At 43.7% G+C, this 12,915-nt stretch overlaps 1 protein-coding gene across 1 annotated transcript in view; it reads left to right on the top strand.

Moving 5' to 3' along the window:
• Positions 1–12,915, top strand: part of Cdh17 (cadherin 17) — a 63,362-nt gene that overhangs the window by 12,574 nt on the left and 37,873 nt on the right. Inside the window, exons 3-5 of the mRNA XM_021222321.1 lie at positions 1,155–1,253; positions 11,108–11,242; positions 12,136–12,274. Coding sequence (XP_021077980.1) covers positions 1,155–1,253; positions 11,108–11,242; positions 12,136–12,274 — 373 coding nt within the window. The remainder of the gene's footprint in view (positions 1–1,154; positions 1,254–11,107; positions 11,243–12,135; positions 12,275–12,915) is intronic.

The raw sequence follows: 12,915 nt of genomic DNA on the forward strand, positions 1-12,915 counted from the left end.
ACAGGGAGGGGTAGAAATGCCAGCCATAGCTGCTCTTTCCCTTTTGGAAGGAGAGGCCAGCATTCAGATTATGACATTAACTTCTGGTTCTGGGTTTGGATGACTGTCCACCTGCTCTATTCTGCTCCCATCTCCCTTTAGGAGTGACAGTAAGAGTCAGTAGGGATGGCAGCCATTGGCTATGGAGTACTCCCCAGGGGTTGGAATGGTGGGAGCCACGCCTTCTGGCACCTCCCTATTACAGCCAACTTTCCTTCATCACTTTTGCATCCCCTGGTGGACAATAACACCTGTGGGTTGAGAAGACTGGTTCCAGAGTTGCAGGTTCAAATCCCGCTTCTAGTTACTCTGCGGGGGAAATAACTTTTCTATGCCTTAGTCTCAACAGGGCTAACTGTACTATACTAGGATTCAACATGCTTAGAGAAGGCTCCCATGAATATCAGCTTAGCAATTATAAACTTTCCTTACTATTCTGGTCTGGATTTGAGTGACTGTTGAGATGCTTAAATTTCTAAGGTCTTTAGGCTTTAGAATCATGTGAGACCACTGCTTGAAGGAAACACTTTATGATTTTAATTTATAAAGTGTTGGCCAGTTGTGAAGTATGCTGAACTTCCAGTTTGACGAGAATTTACCACGTGACTGTGTGCCAAGTGAGCGTCGTGCTAAACTATCTATATATTCTTTCTCCCTCTGATACATTCAACTGCCTTTGAGGTGACTATAGACTCCAGGGTGCTGGGGACATGTCACAAATGTCACAGGACATTTTAAGTGGTAGGGGTATTTCACAAAAGCTGGTGTAACCATGTATAATTTAGAAGGCTGAATGGCTCCTGAGGGACCACGGACTTTTGCTTAGTTAAGACAGTGCATCTGCTGCCCCTGCTTGTCACACACCATGCTGTCCCTGCTTGTCACACCCATGTCTTACTCCGGGCTTCACACTCGGAAGTCTCCTTTGTAACATGGGAGTTAAGATTCTTCCCATGGCTAAATGAGAAAAAGCAATTTGAAACTCATGGCAGACTACTTTGGCAAAATAGGAAAGTCCCTCAATACACACTAGGCCATTGTGGAACCCTTGGCTCCATACATTGTTTCTGCAAGTGACACCCGGACATTCACTCTCTCTCTCTCTTTATTAACAGACCAGTGGATATGGCCAAGAAGGGAAGTTCAGCGGTCCCCTGAAGCCCATGACATTCTCTATTTTTGAAGGCCAAGAACCGAGTCAAATCATATTCCAGGTAAAGGCTGATCTTTGTTATCTTCTGTTCATGGTGGACCTTTGCTCTCATCTCTACTGAGCAGCAGGGAGTAACGCAAAGGCGGGCAGTTTTCATCCTCTGTGACTTTGATGAAGCTGAGTTGCAGAGCAGTGTGGGTGTAGCATACGGGTGTAGCATACGAGGAGGAGCCGGCATCCTCACACAGGTTCCCTTAATCACGCAGTGGCCAGTTCCTCTCAGAGGAGGTCGGCATTATGGGCTCCGCCTCTGTCCTGAGTGCAAAAGCTGCTGATTTCTTTGGGAGATGCTGGCTTTGTGATCTTTAGGGCATCCGCTCACCTGGCTTGACCTGTGAGATGTTTGAAAGGGGTGGAGGAGCGTCTGTGTGACCACAGCCTGACTTCCTGCACGCCTCCTCTGAATGCCGGTTGATGCTCTTACCTATGGGTTGCCTGAGTCACGCTGGACATGTTAATCACCGTTTCCATTACTGTGATGATTTTAGTTTTATTTTCGGTCTCTGTGATAAATACACTGACAACAATCAACTTAAGGGAGGAAGGATTTCCTTTGGTGCACAGTAGCAGAGGATACAGTCGAGCATGGTATGGAAGGCAGGGCAGGAGGTACCTAACCACTGAGACACTGCTCAAATTTCGTACGCGCTCTGTAAGTGGAGAGAAAACAGGAAGTGAGGGTCAGGCTATAAAACCTCAACTCCTCTTTCTAGTGACCCTGTGATGTGCTTCCTCCAGTGAGCTCCACCTCCAAAAACCTTCCAAAACAGGGCCACCAGCTGGGGCCCAAACATTCAAACACAGGAGCCTGTGGGCAGCATTTCACTTTCAAACAATAATAATTGCAAACTACTGGGGGTGGAAGGAGAACGACTAAGCGAGAAAAGAGTTTGACTCATCGTTTCCATCCGTGGTAACTTGGCTCCATTTCCTGAACCTGTGGCGAGGCAGGGCACGGTGGAGGAAAGCCAAGGCCTGTGGTTGTAGGAAGCAGAGAGAACAGGAAGGGTCCAGAGATAAGCTATGTATTCTAGAGCGTGACCCATTCCTCTATGTTAGAAGGTCTCAACCTGTGGGTTGGGACCCCTTTGGGAGTCCAGCGATCCTTCCGCAAGGTTCACCTAAGACCCTGGGCAAATACAGATATTTACATTGTGATTCCTAGCAGCAGTAAATCGCATTTATGAAACAGAAACAAAAATATTTTGTGGTTAGAAGGTCATCACCACAATGTGAGGAGCTATCTTAAAGGGTTGCAGTGTTAGGAAGATTGGGAACCACTGCTCTAAGTCGTCCCCACTTCCTACGAGCCCATTCAGCAAATGAAGTCATTACTGCATTTTGTCTCCTGATGATGTTCACACTCTTACAATCCAATTTCCCTCAATGGCATCACCAGATGGGGACAGGACCTCCAACACATGAGCCTTATTGGGGGCAGACAACTCATATCCCAGCCACAATCCTGGCAGGTAGTTAGGTACCCATGAAAAGCAGTAGGGGCTGGGGAGATGGCTCAATTGATAAAGTGCTTGCCACAGCAAGCGTGAGGACGTGAGTTTGGATCCTCAGCAACCACATGTATGAAACACTAGATAAAGTGGCTTGTACCTATAATGCCATCCCTGGACAGACTGAAGCAGGAGGACCGCAGGGGCTTGCTGGCCCAGCTCTTCTTGCCCAAGTCAGTGACCTCTACGTTCAGTGTCACATTTCTCCTTGTAAAACAGAATGGAGAAGACCTATGAGGGTGGCTCAGTGGGTAAGGACATTTGTTCTGCAAGCACCAAGACCCGAATTTGAATCCCGAGCACCCACGTAAAAGCTGGGTATGGGTGCTTGTAACCCTATCACTGAGGGAAGAGGCAGTCAGACCCTGAGACTGCACTGGTTGGCCAGCCTACTCCAAACAGCAGGCTCCGTATCAGTGAGAGTCTGTGTCCCATGGCAAAAAGGCAGAGAGTAATGGGCAAAGACACCCAGTACTCTGTTCTGACCTCCTCGTGAGTGTGCAGGGAAATTCAAGCTGTGTACTCACACTCGTGTACCCATACCACATACAACATGCATCACATGAAATAATGTGGATATTAATAGAGACTTCTGATGTTAAAATCTTACCACACGTGTGTGTGTGTGTGTGTGTGTGTGTGTGTGTGTTTGCACACGAGAGAGCGTATACATAAGAACGCATACTCAGAACACATAAATATGTGTACACCATATGTTTGAAGGTGGAGTGAAGAACCTTGACTCTCCCTCAGGGGGTCACTGATATGCATCAGAAGAAGATGACATTCCCTACAAATGTACCCGAGGGTCCAGGCAGAGCATCCTCTCTACATGTGCGTGTCTGCCTTCTCTTCCCACCACAGGCATCTTTATAACACGGGATAAACAGCAGTGACCTTGCGTGGGAAGAGTTTGTCTCTTAGCTGCTCTCGAGGACACATTACTGGGAGGTCACCCCTAATCGACTCTTCTAACTGCTGCCCTGGCTCCCTCCCAGCTGTGTACCCCAGACACTTGCTGTTTCTCCTGGCCTTGTGCCCTTCTGCATTTCCTCCTGTACTGTTTTGCTCCCCTTCCACCTCTTTGTCACAGAGTGGGGAGGTCAGCTCATTTTTCCAACAACGTGTCTTAGAGGACACTTGAAATATGCAAGCTGAAACCTGGAATAGGAGCACCCCCCCCCCCCTTGTTCCCAGAGCCCATGTTCCAACAAGCTTAAACATCACAGGACAGTTCACCAGTACGTCGTACGGTACAAATGGGCTTGACTTACATTTCTGGTTAGAAAGATCTATCCTTTGACTGAAAGACAGACAGAGCCAGGGAGAGTGCAGGGTCCTGGCTAGGGGTCTGCAGCCCAAGTCTTTCTTGTTTTCTGCCCTGCCAGGGAGCTCATGTCAGAGTCTCCCTGACATATTTTTATCTATTTCCTTAGCACATTATACTTTAAAATCTGATAAGAAGTTTACACACTAGGCATCAAATCTATCTATCTATCTATCTATCTATCTATCTATCTATCTATCTATCTATCTATCTATCTATCTATTTTGCATAAACAGAATGCCTACTATGAGGTACAACCCATTTAAGCTTATCCACAACTGGCTTACAAGTAAATGAGACTCAGCCTATGGTTATTTGGCTTTGACAATTACTGGGGGGTCACCCCTAATCAACTCTTCTAACTGCTGCCCTGGCTCCCTCCCAGCCGTGTACCCCAGACAATTGCTGTTTCTCCTGGCCTTGTGCCCTTCATCATCTCCCCTCATGGATGCTTCCTTTCTTCCCTTCCCCCTTCTCTCCTGGTCTCTCCAACCAGGTCAAGAACCTCGAATCCCTCCAGGAACTGGCTGTAGCCAATTTTACTTAACCAATGGTTTGAAATAAAGGAACAAGGTTTGCACAACAAAAGCTTGTAAACAGGAGAAGTCCCTCATGGACCCAGACCTTCTCCTGACCCGGTGAGCTTACTGGCTAGAAGAGGAACTGAAAAGCAAACCCATGCATGGAAGGGTCTTGCGGAAGGTAGTCAAAGGACAGCAGAAGAACGAGTGGCAAACTTTATTTAGTTTTGAAATTGATAAACACTTTGATTTTCAAGGAAGATAGTGGTGGACAGACAGGTTTCAGCCTCTGTGGACTGAGTATTGGAAGGCGAGGTAGTACGTCCGGAAGGAAATAGTCATTGGATCAGCAACAGGCAGAGGGTGGACGTGCTTGTTTAGCAAGAAGGTAATAGATGGTCCAGGGTGGAGAGTGGGAGTTGGTGGCCATCAGAAGTCTGTCTGCTGCTCAGCTCAGAATAGAGCAGATCGCCCTTCACTCTGGGCTCCACTGGCTTTCAGTAAGACATGGCCTCCCTTCCCCTCTCCTCCACACCACACCATTTCTGTCTCTCATGAGAAAACAAACAGGCTTCTAGGGATTAATAATAAAAATAAGATAAAAGCAAAAACTAACGCATCAGAATTGGACAAAATAACCATAAGGAAAAGATCCCAAGAGAGACATGCGAAACAGAGACCCAATCACGGGCGCGTCCAGGAAGCCCATGCAAACACTAGACTGGAAAACTGGAAGCCATCATATATGTGAAAAAGACCTGTAGGGTGGAAAGAAGAAAAATTATAAACATACAATAAAAATAAAATAATAAGATAAAATTTAAAAAGAAACAGGAACAGTCTTGATATGATATTGTGAGACATGCGTCCTCCAAAGATGTTACTGAGTTAGTTTTGTGCTGGCTGTCTACTGCTGATCATGCAACCTACACGTTTATTATTTTAACTTTTTGTTGATCTACAAATTTTTATCAGGCAAGTGAGCGGTTTTACAATTCTGTTAGCATTGTGTGTCTACATCTGTTGCACTGCCACTTTCCTTCCTTCCTTCCTTCCTTCCTTCCTTCCTTCCTTCCTTCCTTCCTTCCTTCCTTCCTTCCTTCCTTCCTATTATAGCTTTCAAAGTGTTTGTGATGTCTTATTTCTTTGTAGTTAAAGTTTACTTTCCGCACAGTGCTGGCTGGGTTTTTGTTTGTTTTCTTTTGCTCATGTCAATTCAACACAAACTAGGGTCATCTGGGAAGGAAGAATCTTAATGGAGAAAACCTTTCCATAGGTTGGCCTGTAGGCGAGGGTGTGTGGGCTGACTACTATACTTTCAAAGAATGAAGGGTTATTGCCAGGATTCAGTATGCTTAGGCATACTTAGGCTCCCATGAATACCAGCTTAGAAATGATAAACTTTTTTCATAGTTAAATAAAGTTTATTCTAAAGTAAAAAGAGGATCAGTAGAATCCCAGAGTCCACAGCGCACATCACTTAGCTCCCCTTGAACCTTCAGTTTGAGAGCCCCCACTATCTATTATTCTTAGTAATGGCATTATACATTTAAATAATTCCAAGTAGGAAATCATTTCAAAGGTACCTTTAAAATGATTTTAACTGATTCCAAAACCAATTATGTCTTACTTTTAATCCCACAGAGCCCGATTCCTACTGTCTTTTTATGAAATTCAATCGTTTGCATGAATTCTGACTTTTTTTTTTTTGAGATTATAACTACATCATTTATCCCTTCCCTATCTTCCCTCCAAACCCTCCCAGATACTTTCCCCACTCTCTTTCAAATTCATGGCTTTTTTTCACTAATTGTTATACCATGTATAAAAATATATACATATATATATTCTTACATATAACCTATTCATTATGTTGATGTTATTAGGAGACACAGTCTCACAGTAAACTCCCTGACCCTCTGGCTCTGACAACCTTTCGCCCCTTCTTCCACAATGTTTCCTGAGCCTTGGGTATGGGAGTGACAAACACTATTCTTTATCAAAGAGAATTTCCCTGTCATCCAATGATGCTATACCGGGACACATTTCCAAAGGATAGTGCATCCTACAAGAGATACTTGTGAAAACCCGTGTTTATATTGTTCTGTTTGAAGTGGCAAGGAAATGGACATCCACTGAGAATTCGTCTTTAAGCTGTTGGTTAGGAAAGCATATTGTTACGTCACTTACTTGTAAAGCCCCTAATTCTGGCGTACTATAGGTTTCATAAGGATATGTATATAAGTGTAAGGTTTTATACTGTATAAGGGAACATATTTTTGGTATGACTCGCATCCTTTAAATGTTTGATGACTTTATCACAGCATAGGATTTACCCTGGAGAATATCCCGTAGAGTTTGCTTTTGTTGGATGGAGTATTCTGTTGGTGTCGCTTCAAGTTTGTCTGTGGTGCTATTCCAAGCTTCCTTTCCTTATTGGTTCTTGATTTGCTCTATACATTATTGGAAGTGATGTCTTGAAATTGTCAGTAATGACAGTTTCATTATCCTAATATTTTTGTCCACTTCCCCAGTCCTTGATGCACTTCAGAGACTGTCTTTAACATTTAGGTACGCAAATATTTACAATAGCTCTAGTTTTCTGGCATATTAACCCTGCTGTATCTTGTCTTTCCTTTTGAATAGGATCTCACTCTGTAGCTCAAGCTATTAACTCATTCTATGGCCCAGGCTAGCGAGAAATCTTTTTTTTTCCCCTTAGCTTCCCAAGTGCAGAGATTATAAGGATGAGCCACCCACCCAACTCTTACGTTTTAATCTATAACAGGTTTGCCTTAAGTTCTGTTTTGTCTGGCTCTAGCTTAACTTCACCCTCACTTGGAGCAATTGTTTTTATTGGATTAGAAGTCTTCCTCGTCTCACCAACTGTAGCACTTGGGATGTGTTATTTCATAGCCCTTGGCCTTGCTGAGAAACCTCTTCACTTTATTGAAGAGTTCTGTGTGTCCTGACGCTTACATTCACTAGTGTCCTTCCTGCTATTCTTCAGGGTGCTCTGTATTTCAGATGTTTGATGACGCTGCATCTGGGATCGTGTGTCTGTGTTTTCTGCTTTCTGCAGTTCACTGAGCTCCATGGATGGGTCTTCGAGTGTCTTCTTCACATTTGGGGAGTTTTAGGCCTTCTGTCTTCAAATAATCTTTTCTCTTCATTCTTCCTCCCCACATGGGAATTTTACAGCACATGTATGCACTGGCTTGATGGTGCCTTTTCAGGCCTTCATTTTTGTCGATATTGGGTTTTTGTTTGTTTGTTTGTTTGTTTGTATTTTAAGGTAGGTAGTTCATTTTTCAAGTTCTCTCGTTTTCCACGAGCTTAAATATTTTTTCAAGTTCTCTCAAATGTTTATTTTAACTAATATTTTTTCAACTCCAGAAATCCTACTTAAAAAAACAAACAAACAAATTTTTATGTCTGCATTCTCTATTCTTATTATGCTTTCCCTAGTCTTCTAGAGAAGGCTTCCTTTAGTCCTGGATCTATTCAAAATAGATCACTTGGGCTGGTGAGATGGCTCAGTGGGTAAAAGCACCCGACTGCTCTTCCGAAGGTCCGGAGTTCAAATCCCAGCAACCACATGGTGGCTCATAACCATCTGTAACACGATCTGATGCCCTCTTCTGGAGTGTCTGAAGACAGCCACAGTGTACTTACATTAAAAAAAAAAAAAAAAAAAAAAAAGATCACTTAGGATCTTTAGCAAGTTCAACATCAGGGCTTCCTTAGGAACAGTTTTTGTATCTACAACGTATGTTAGTTACTTATTTAGCTGTCTGTCACACAGACATTTATTGAAGAGTGGACATTTTAAATGATGTGATATGGTAATCTAGGCATCCTATCGCTTCCTTCCTTAGAACATATTGCTTCTACTTCTTGCCTAGCGGCTTTTATGGGCTAAGTCTGAAAAGTCAGTGTTCATTGTTACATTCAGCCACTGAAGTTCCTGCTCAGTTTGGTGCTCGGTTAATGACTGTACGGAGGTTATGTTAGGTACATCGGTTCAGAAAGTCTTAGCCTTTACCAACAGGCTCTTGGAGCACGTTGGAGCACGCCACCAGCAGTGTGGTGGAGAGTTTATAGCTTTGGTTTTCCCTTCATTTCATATGTGTGTCGAGCCTCAACATCAGCCAGAGGTGAGGGGTTAGAGCCTTCTCTGACCTTTCCTGCCCATGCTGGCAGCTCGGTTAATGCATGATGCTCCAAGTACCAACACAGGAAGTTTGTAAAGTCCCCTGTGGGCAGCGTATTCCCCAGTCTTCCCTTTAAATGTGTGGCCAGTTTCTCATTTGCTTCAGCTATCATTCCTGCCTCAGCCTCAACAGTAGCCATTGCTCACAGGTCTGAAGATTACTTATTTTAAAAAATATTTTTATTTATTCTTGGAAAATGTTACATGTGTCATGTATACAGTATATCTTAATCATATCCAGCTACTACTCCCCACTCCAGTTTCCCCATCCCAGACCTTTCCCGATGCATCTCCCAAACAATTTCATGTCTTCTTTTTAAATGGTTACTTTTAACCCCTGACTCCAAGTAGAGCTGCATATATGTGTGCATAGTATAAGGTCATCCATTGGGCATGGTGTGCCAGTGGCCACACCTCTCCTAAGAACAGTGACTCTCCCTCCCTGCAGCAACCATCAACTGCAATACTTCCAAAGTGAGGGCTGGGCCTTGGTAGCACTGCCCCTACCCATGGTGGAATTTTAACTTAGTTCATGTGTACAACATCCATGTCTTATCCAAAAGACAGCACACACACACACACACACACACACACACACACACACACACACACTTAATCTCTCTTCAGTGATGTACCCTGTTCCCTAAGCCTTTGGGAGATGTTTTATTCACAACAAGGACTTGTTATATAGACCTTGGGTTGGCCTGGTACTATATCTTAAGCTGACCTCAAACTTACAGCAATCCTCCTGCCTCAGACTCCCAGGTGCTGAGATCTATGTGTGAAGTACTATGCCCACCAGTTTTGCATGGGTCTTTTCAACAGAAGTCCGGGGACGCTAATAGTGACGAGAACTGACTCTGATTAAATAGACACCAGCAGGCTATACAATGATGGTTCTCTGGCAGTGGCTTTGGGAGTTACTGTCTTCTCTGTCCACTGCCACACTGTGCTGGCAAGTCTGTTCTGTCCCTTGCATCCTCTTTCACACCGAGCTGGAAGGTCAGTGGGGCAAGGCAAATTAAAACAGCACAGGTTGGTGCACATTGACATCCAGGAGGGTTTTGGTCAGTTCCAATGCTCTGACAAGGTTGATAAATTGGTGTTTGCCACTATCTACCAACATTTTCATGCTTTGATGGAGGAATAGCAGGGTCTCACTCCACCTCTCCCATTGACGTCATACTCGTCTTAAAACACTAACAGCAGCACTGCTTATTAATAGCCGTAATATCGACAAGCGGATTTGTAAAGCCCCGTCTACCCATGCTATTCTCGCCTTGTTTGTACACACTGCTGACATGCGCACTTCTGCTTCAGAGGCAACCACGGCCTGGCTTTACTCTTGTGTACTTTTGTTACTTTATTGTATTGTGTGTTTTGCCCTTTATAATGAAGCTTAAAGGATCAATATTGATCATGTTCTCTGCTTTAAGAATTCATGAATTCATAGATATCTGAGTTTTTAACTTTGCTAACATAATAAACATTTCCTCTTGCATGCTAAGAATATAATTCATGCTTAAAAATTCCAAATTTTTATATTATTGTTTACTATCAAAGACAGAACTTTATTCCTCAAGCCATCTCCAGATGGGTCATATAAATTATATCCTATTAACAATATATCTATTTCTTTGCAGCCTAATATCGATGAAATGTACTTAAAATTATTAATGAAGTTTAATAACTTTTATATATTCTTAGTTTCATGCAGAATTCCTAATTTTTCACTGCTGTCTTATAAGGAGCTGCATCTACCTCATGAAGAGTTGTTGATTAGTTTTTCTATGTTGTAAAACGTCACCATGAAGATTATCATTCAGGAATATGTGACGTTGAAGGCACTTCTAGACTGTTTTCCTTAACATTAACTTGTGTCTTCATCTTTGTCACAAGTATTAAAGTACTGAGTGACATCTTTTGGTTTTGGCAATAAAGCTAGAAATCTTAATGTTTCTTAGATGCTGGTAACATCATGGCTCTCACATGTTCATTGAAAACTATCTTTTAGCCTTAGCTACAGTTTAAAGCACCACATCAGCATACTGGATCGTATGATGCTCTGTTTTTTGAGAGGATATAATAATGTGTTCTGAATGCTCCATAAAGGATGCATAGATAAGATTTTAGCACTGCCACCATAAAGGAAGGGCTCAAGGTTTCTTATTCTGTGATGTACAAATAAAAAGTGGAAATAGACATCTTTCTACAGATCTACAGCATTGTGTTTTCCTCAGAACCTGATGCGATGTGTTTTTTTTTTTTTTTCTTTTTTCTCAGTTTAAGACCAACCCTCCAGCTGTGACTTTCGAGCTAACAGGAGAGACAGATGGTATATTTAAGATAGAAAAGGATGGACTTCTGTATCACACAAGAGCCCTGGACAGAGAAACAAGAGCGGTTCATCATCTGCAGGTGAGCTGAGACAGTGGGATGACATGCAGTGGGATGACACGCAGGCTTCTGCAGTCCCCTCAGTTCCCGAATCCCCCAGGACCTTTATCCCTTGCTTCTTGTTCAGCTCTCCTGACATCAGTGCAAAACTGCAGTCCTCACATGACCTCCATCCCTCCCTTCTTCCCTTCCTCCCTTGTTCCTTCCTTCCTTTCCTCCCTCCCTTTCTCCCTCCCTCCTTTCCTTTTCCCCTTTCCTTTTCCCCTCATTCTCCTCACCTCTTTGAAACTGACTACAGAGGGCTTTTTGACCATAGTAATCCAATTTCCATGATCAAAGTCCTCAAATGGCTGTACTCATTTGGGTACTGGGGCTGAAGGCCAGCACTGTGCTCCTCGTGCTTGGTGTGTGGGCCTCACACCCACTATGAAGGCAGCATCAGTGCTGCGCAGAGCCACTGCGGCTCCGGGATGCAGAAGGAACGCAGGGGCCTACTGGAAGTGCTCTTCCTTTCCGTTTCCCCATAGCTTCCTAGTAGGTTTCTGAATAGCTAGAAGGGCAGAGCACTAACTAAAAAGAGCAAGCTGAAAGCATCCTGTCCGTCACTTTCCGCCATGGGCTCTGTAGACCGACCACTGTGCCAGCTCTGAGGAGACATAGCACACCATCACATGAGTAATGTCTTGCGTCCAGTACCCTGAACATCTAGAAAGCCACTGTCATCATCAGGCTAGCTTAACTGATTGGACCCTTATTTTAGCAGTACATAATTTGGGCTTTTGTGGGTTCTTCATCTCCAATCTCCAGCAGTCACCAGACCATTGGTCTTCTGAATTTTAAATCCCTATAAGTGACTTTTGGGCATGTATCTTAAGTCCAGAGTCACAAAGTAGCTTTCTTTTCTTCAACAACAGCTTGCAGCCTTGGATTCTCGTGGAGCTATAGTGGACGGCCCAGTCCCCATCAACATAGAAGTCAAGGACATCAATGACAATCGACCCACGTTTCTCCAGTCAAAATATGAAGGCTCAGTGAGGCAGAACTCTCGCCCAGGTAAAACAGTCAGTCTGAGTATGTCTGTGGGGTGATGAAAGACTGAAATTGTGTGGTTGGCAGTTGTCACTATAGCTCCACAAGACTTACTAACTTATGTAAATTTCATAGCGATCTGAATGCTGTTTTATTGTGCCAATTGTTCTGTACCAAAGTCTCTCATCCTTGGCCCTGTTTAGTCTTGGTTACTGTAGGATGTTTGGAAATATCTCTGACCTCTATCTGTGAGATGCCAGGGACCCTCCCGTCTCTAAACTGTGACAATAAAAAAATGTCTCTAGGAGATCTAGAGAGAAGGCTCAGCAAGAGCCTTTCTGCTCTTCAGAGGATCTGAGTTCAGTTCTGAGCACTCTTGCTGAGTGTCTCATAAATCGCCTGTGACTTTGGCTTTAAGGAATTCATTGTTTTGTTCGTTTGTCTGTTTTGCTTTTTTGCCTCTGTGGACGCCCACATGTGTGTGCTCATACTCCTCCCCAATTAAAAATGAAGTAAATCAGCCGGGCGTGGTGGCACACGCCTTTCATCCCAGCACTCGGGAGGCAGAGGGAGGAGGATTTCTGAGTTCGAGGCCAGCCTGGTCTACAGAGTGAGTTCCAGGACAGCCAGGGCTATAGAGAGAAACCCTGTCTCAAAAAACAAAA

Source organism: Mus pahari, chromosome 22 (assembly GCF_900095145.1).
Source record: "Mus pahari chromosome 22, PAHARI_EIJ_v1.1, whole genome shotgun sequence".
In the NCBI taxonomy this organism is placed as follows: domain Eukaryota; kingdom Metazoa; phylum Chordata; class Mammalia; order Rodentia; family Muridae; genus Mus; species Mus pahari.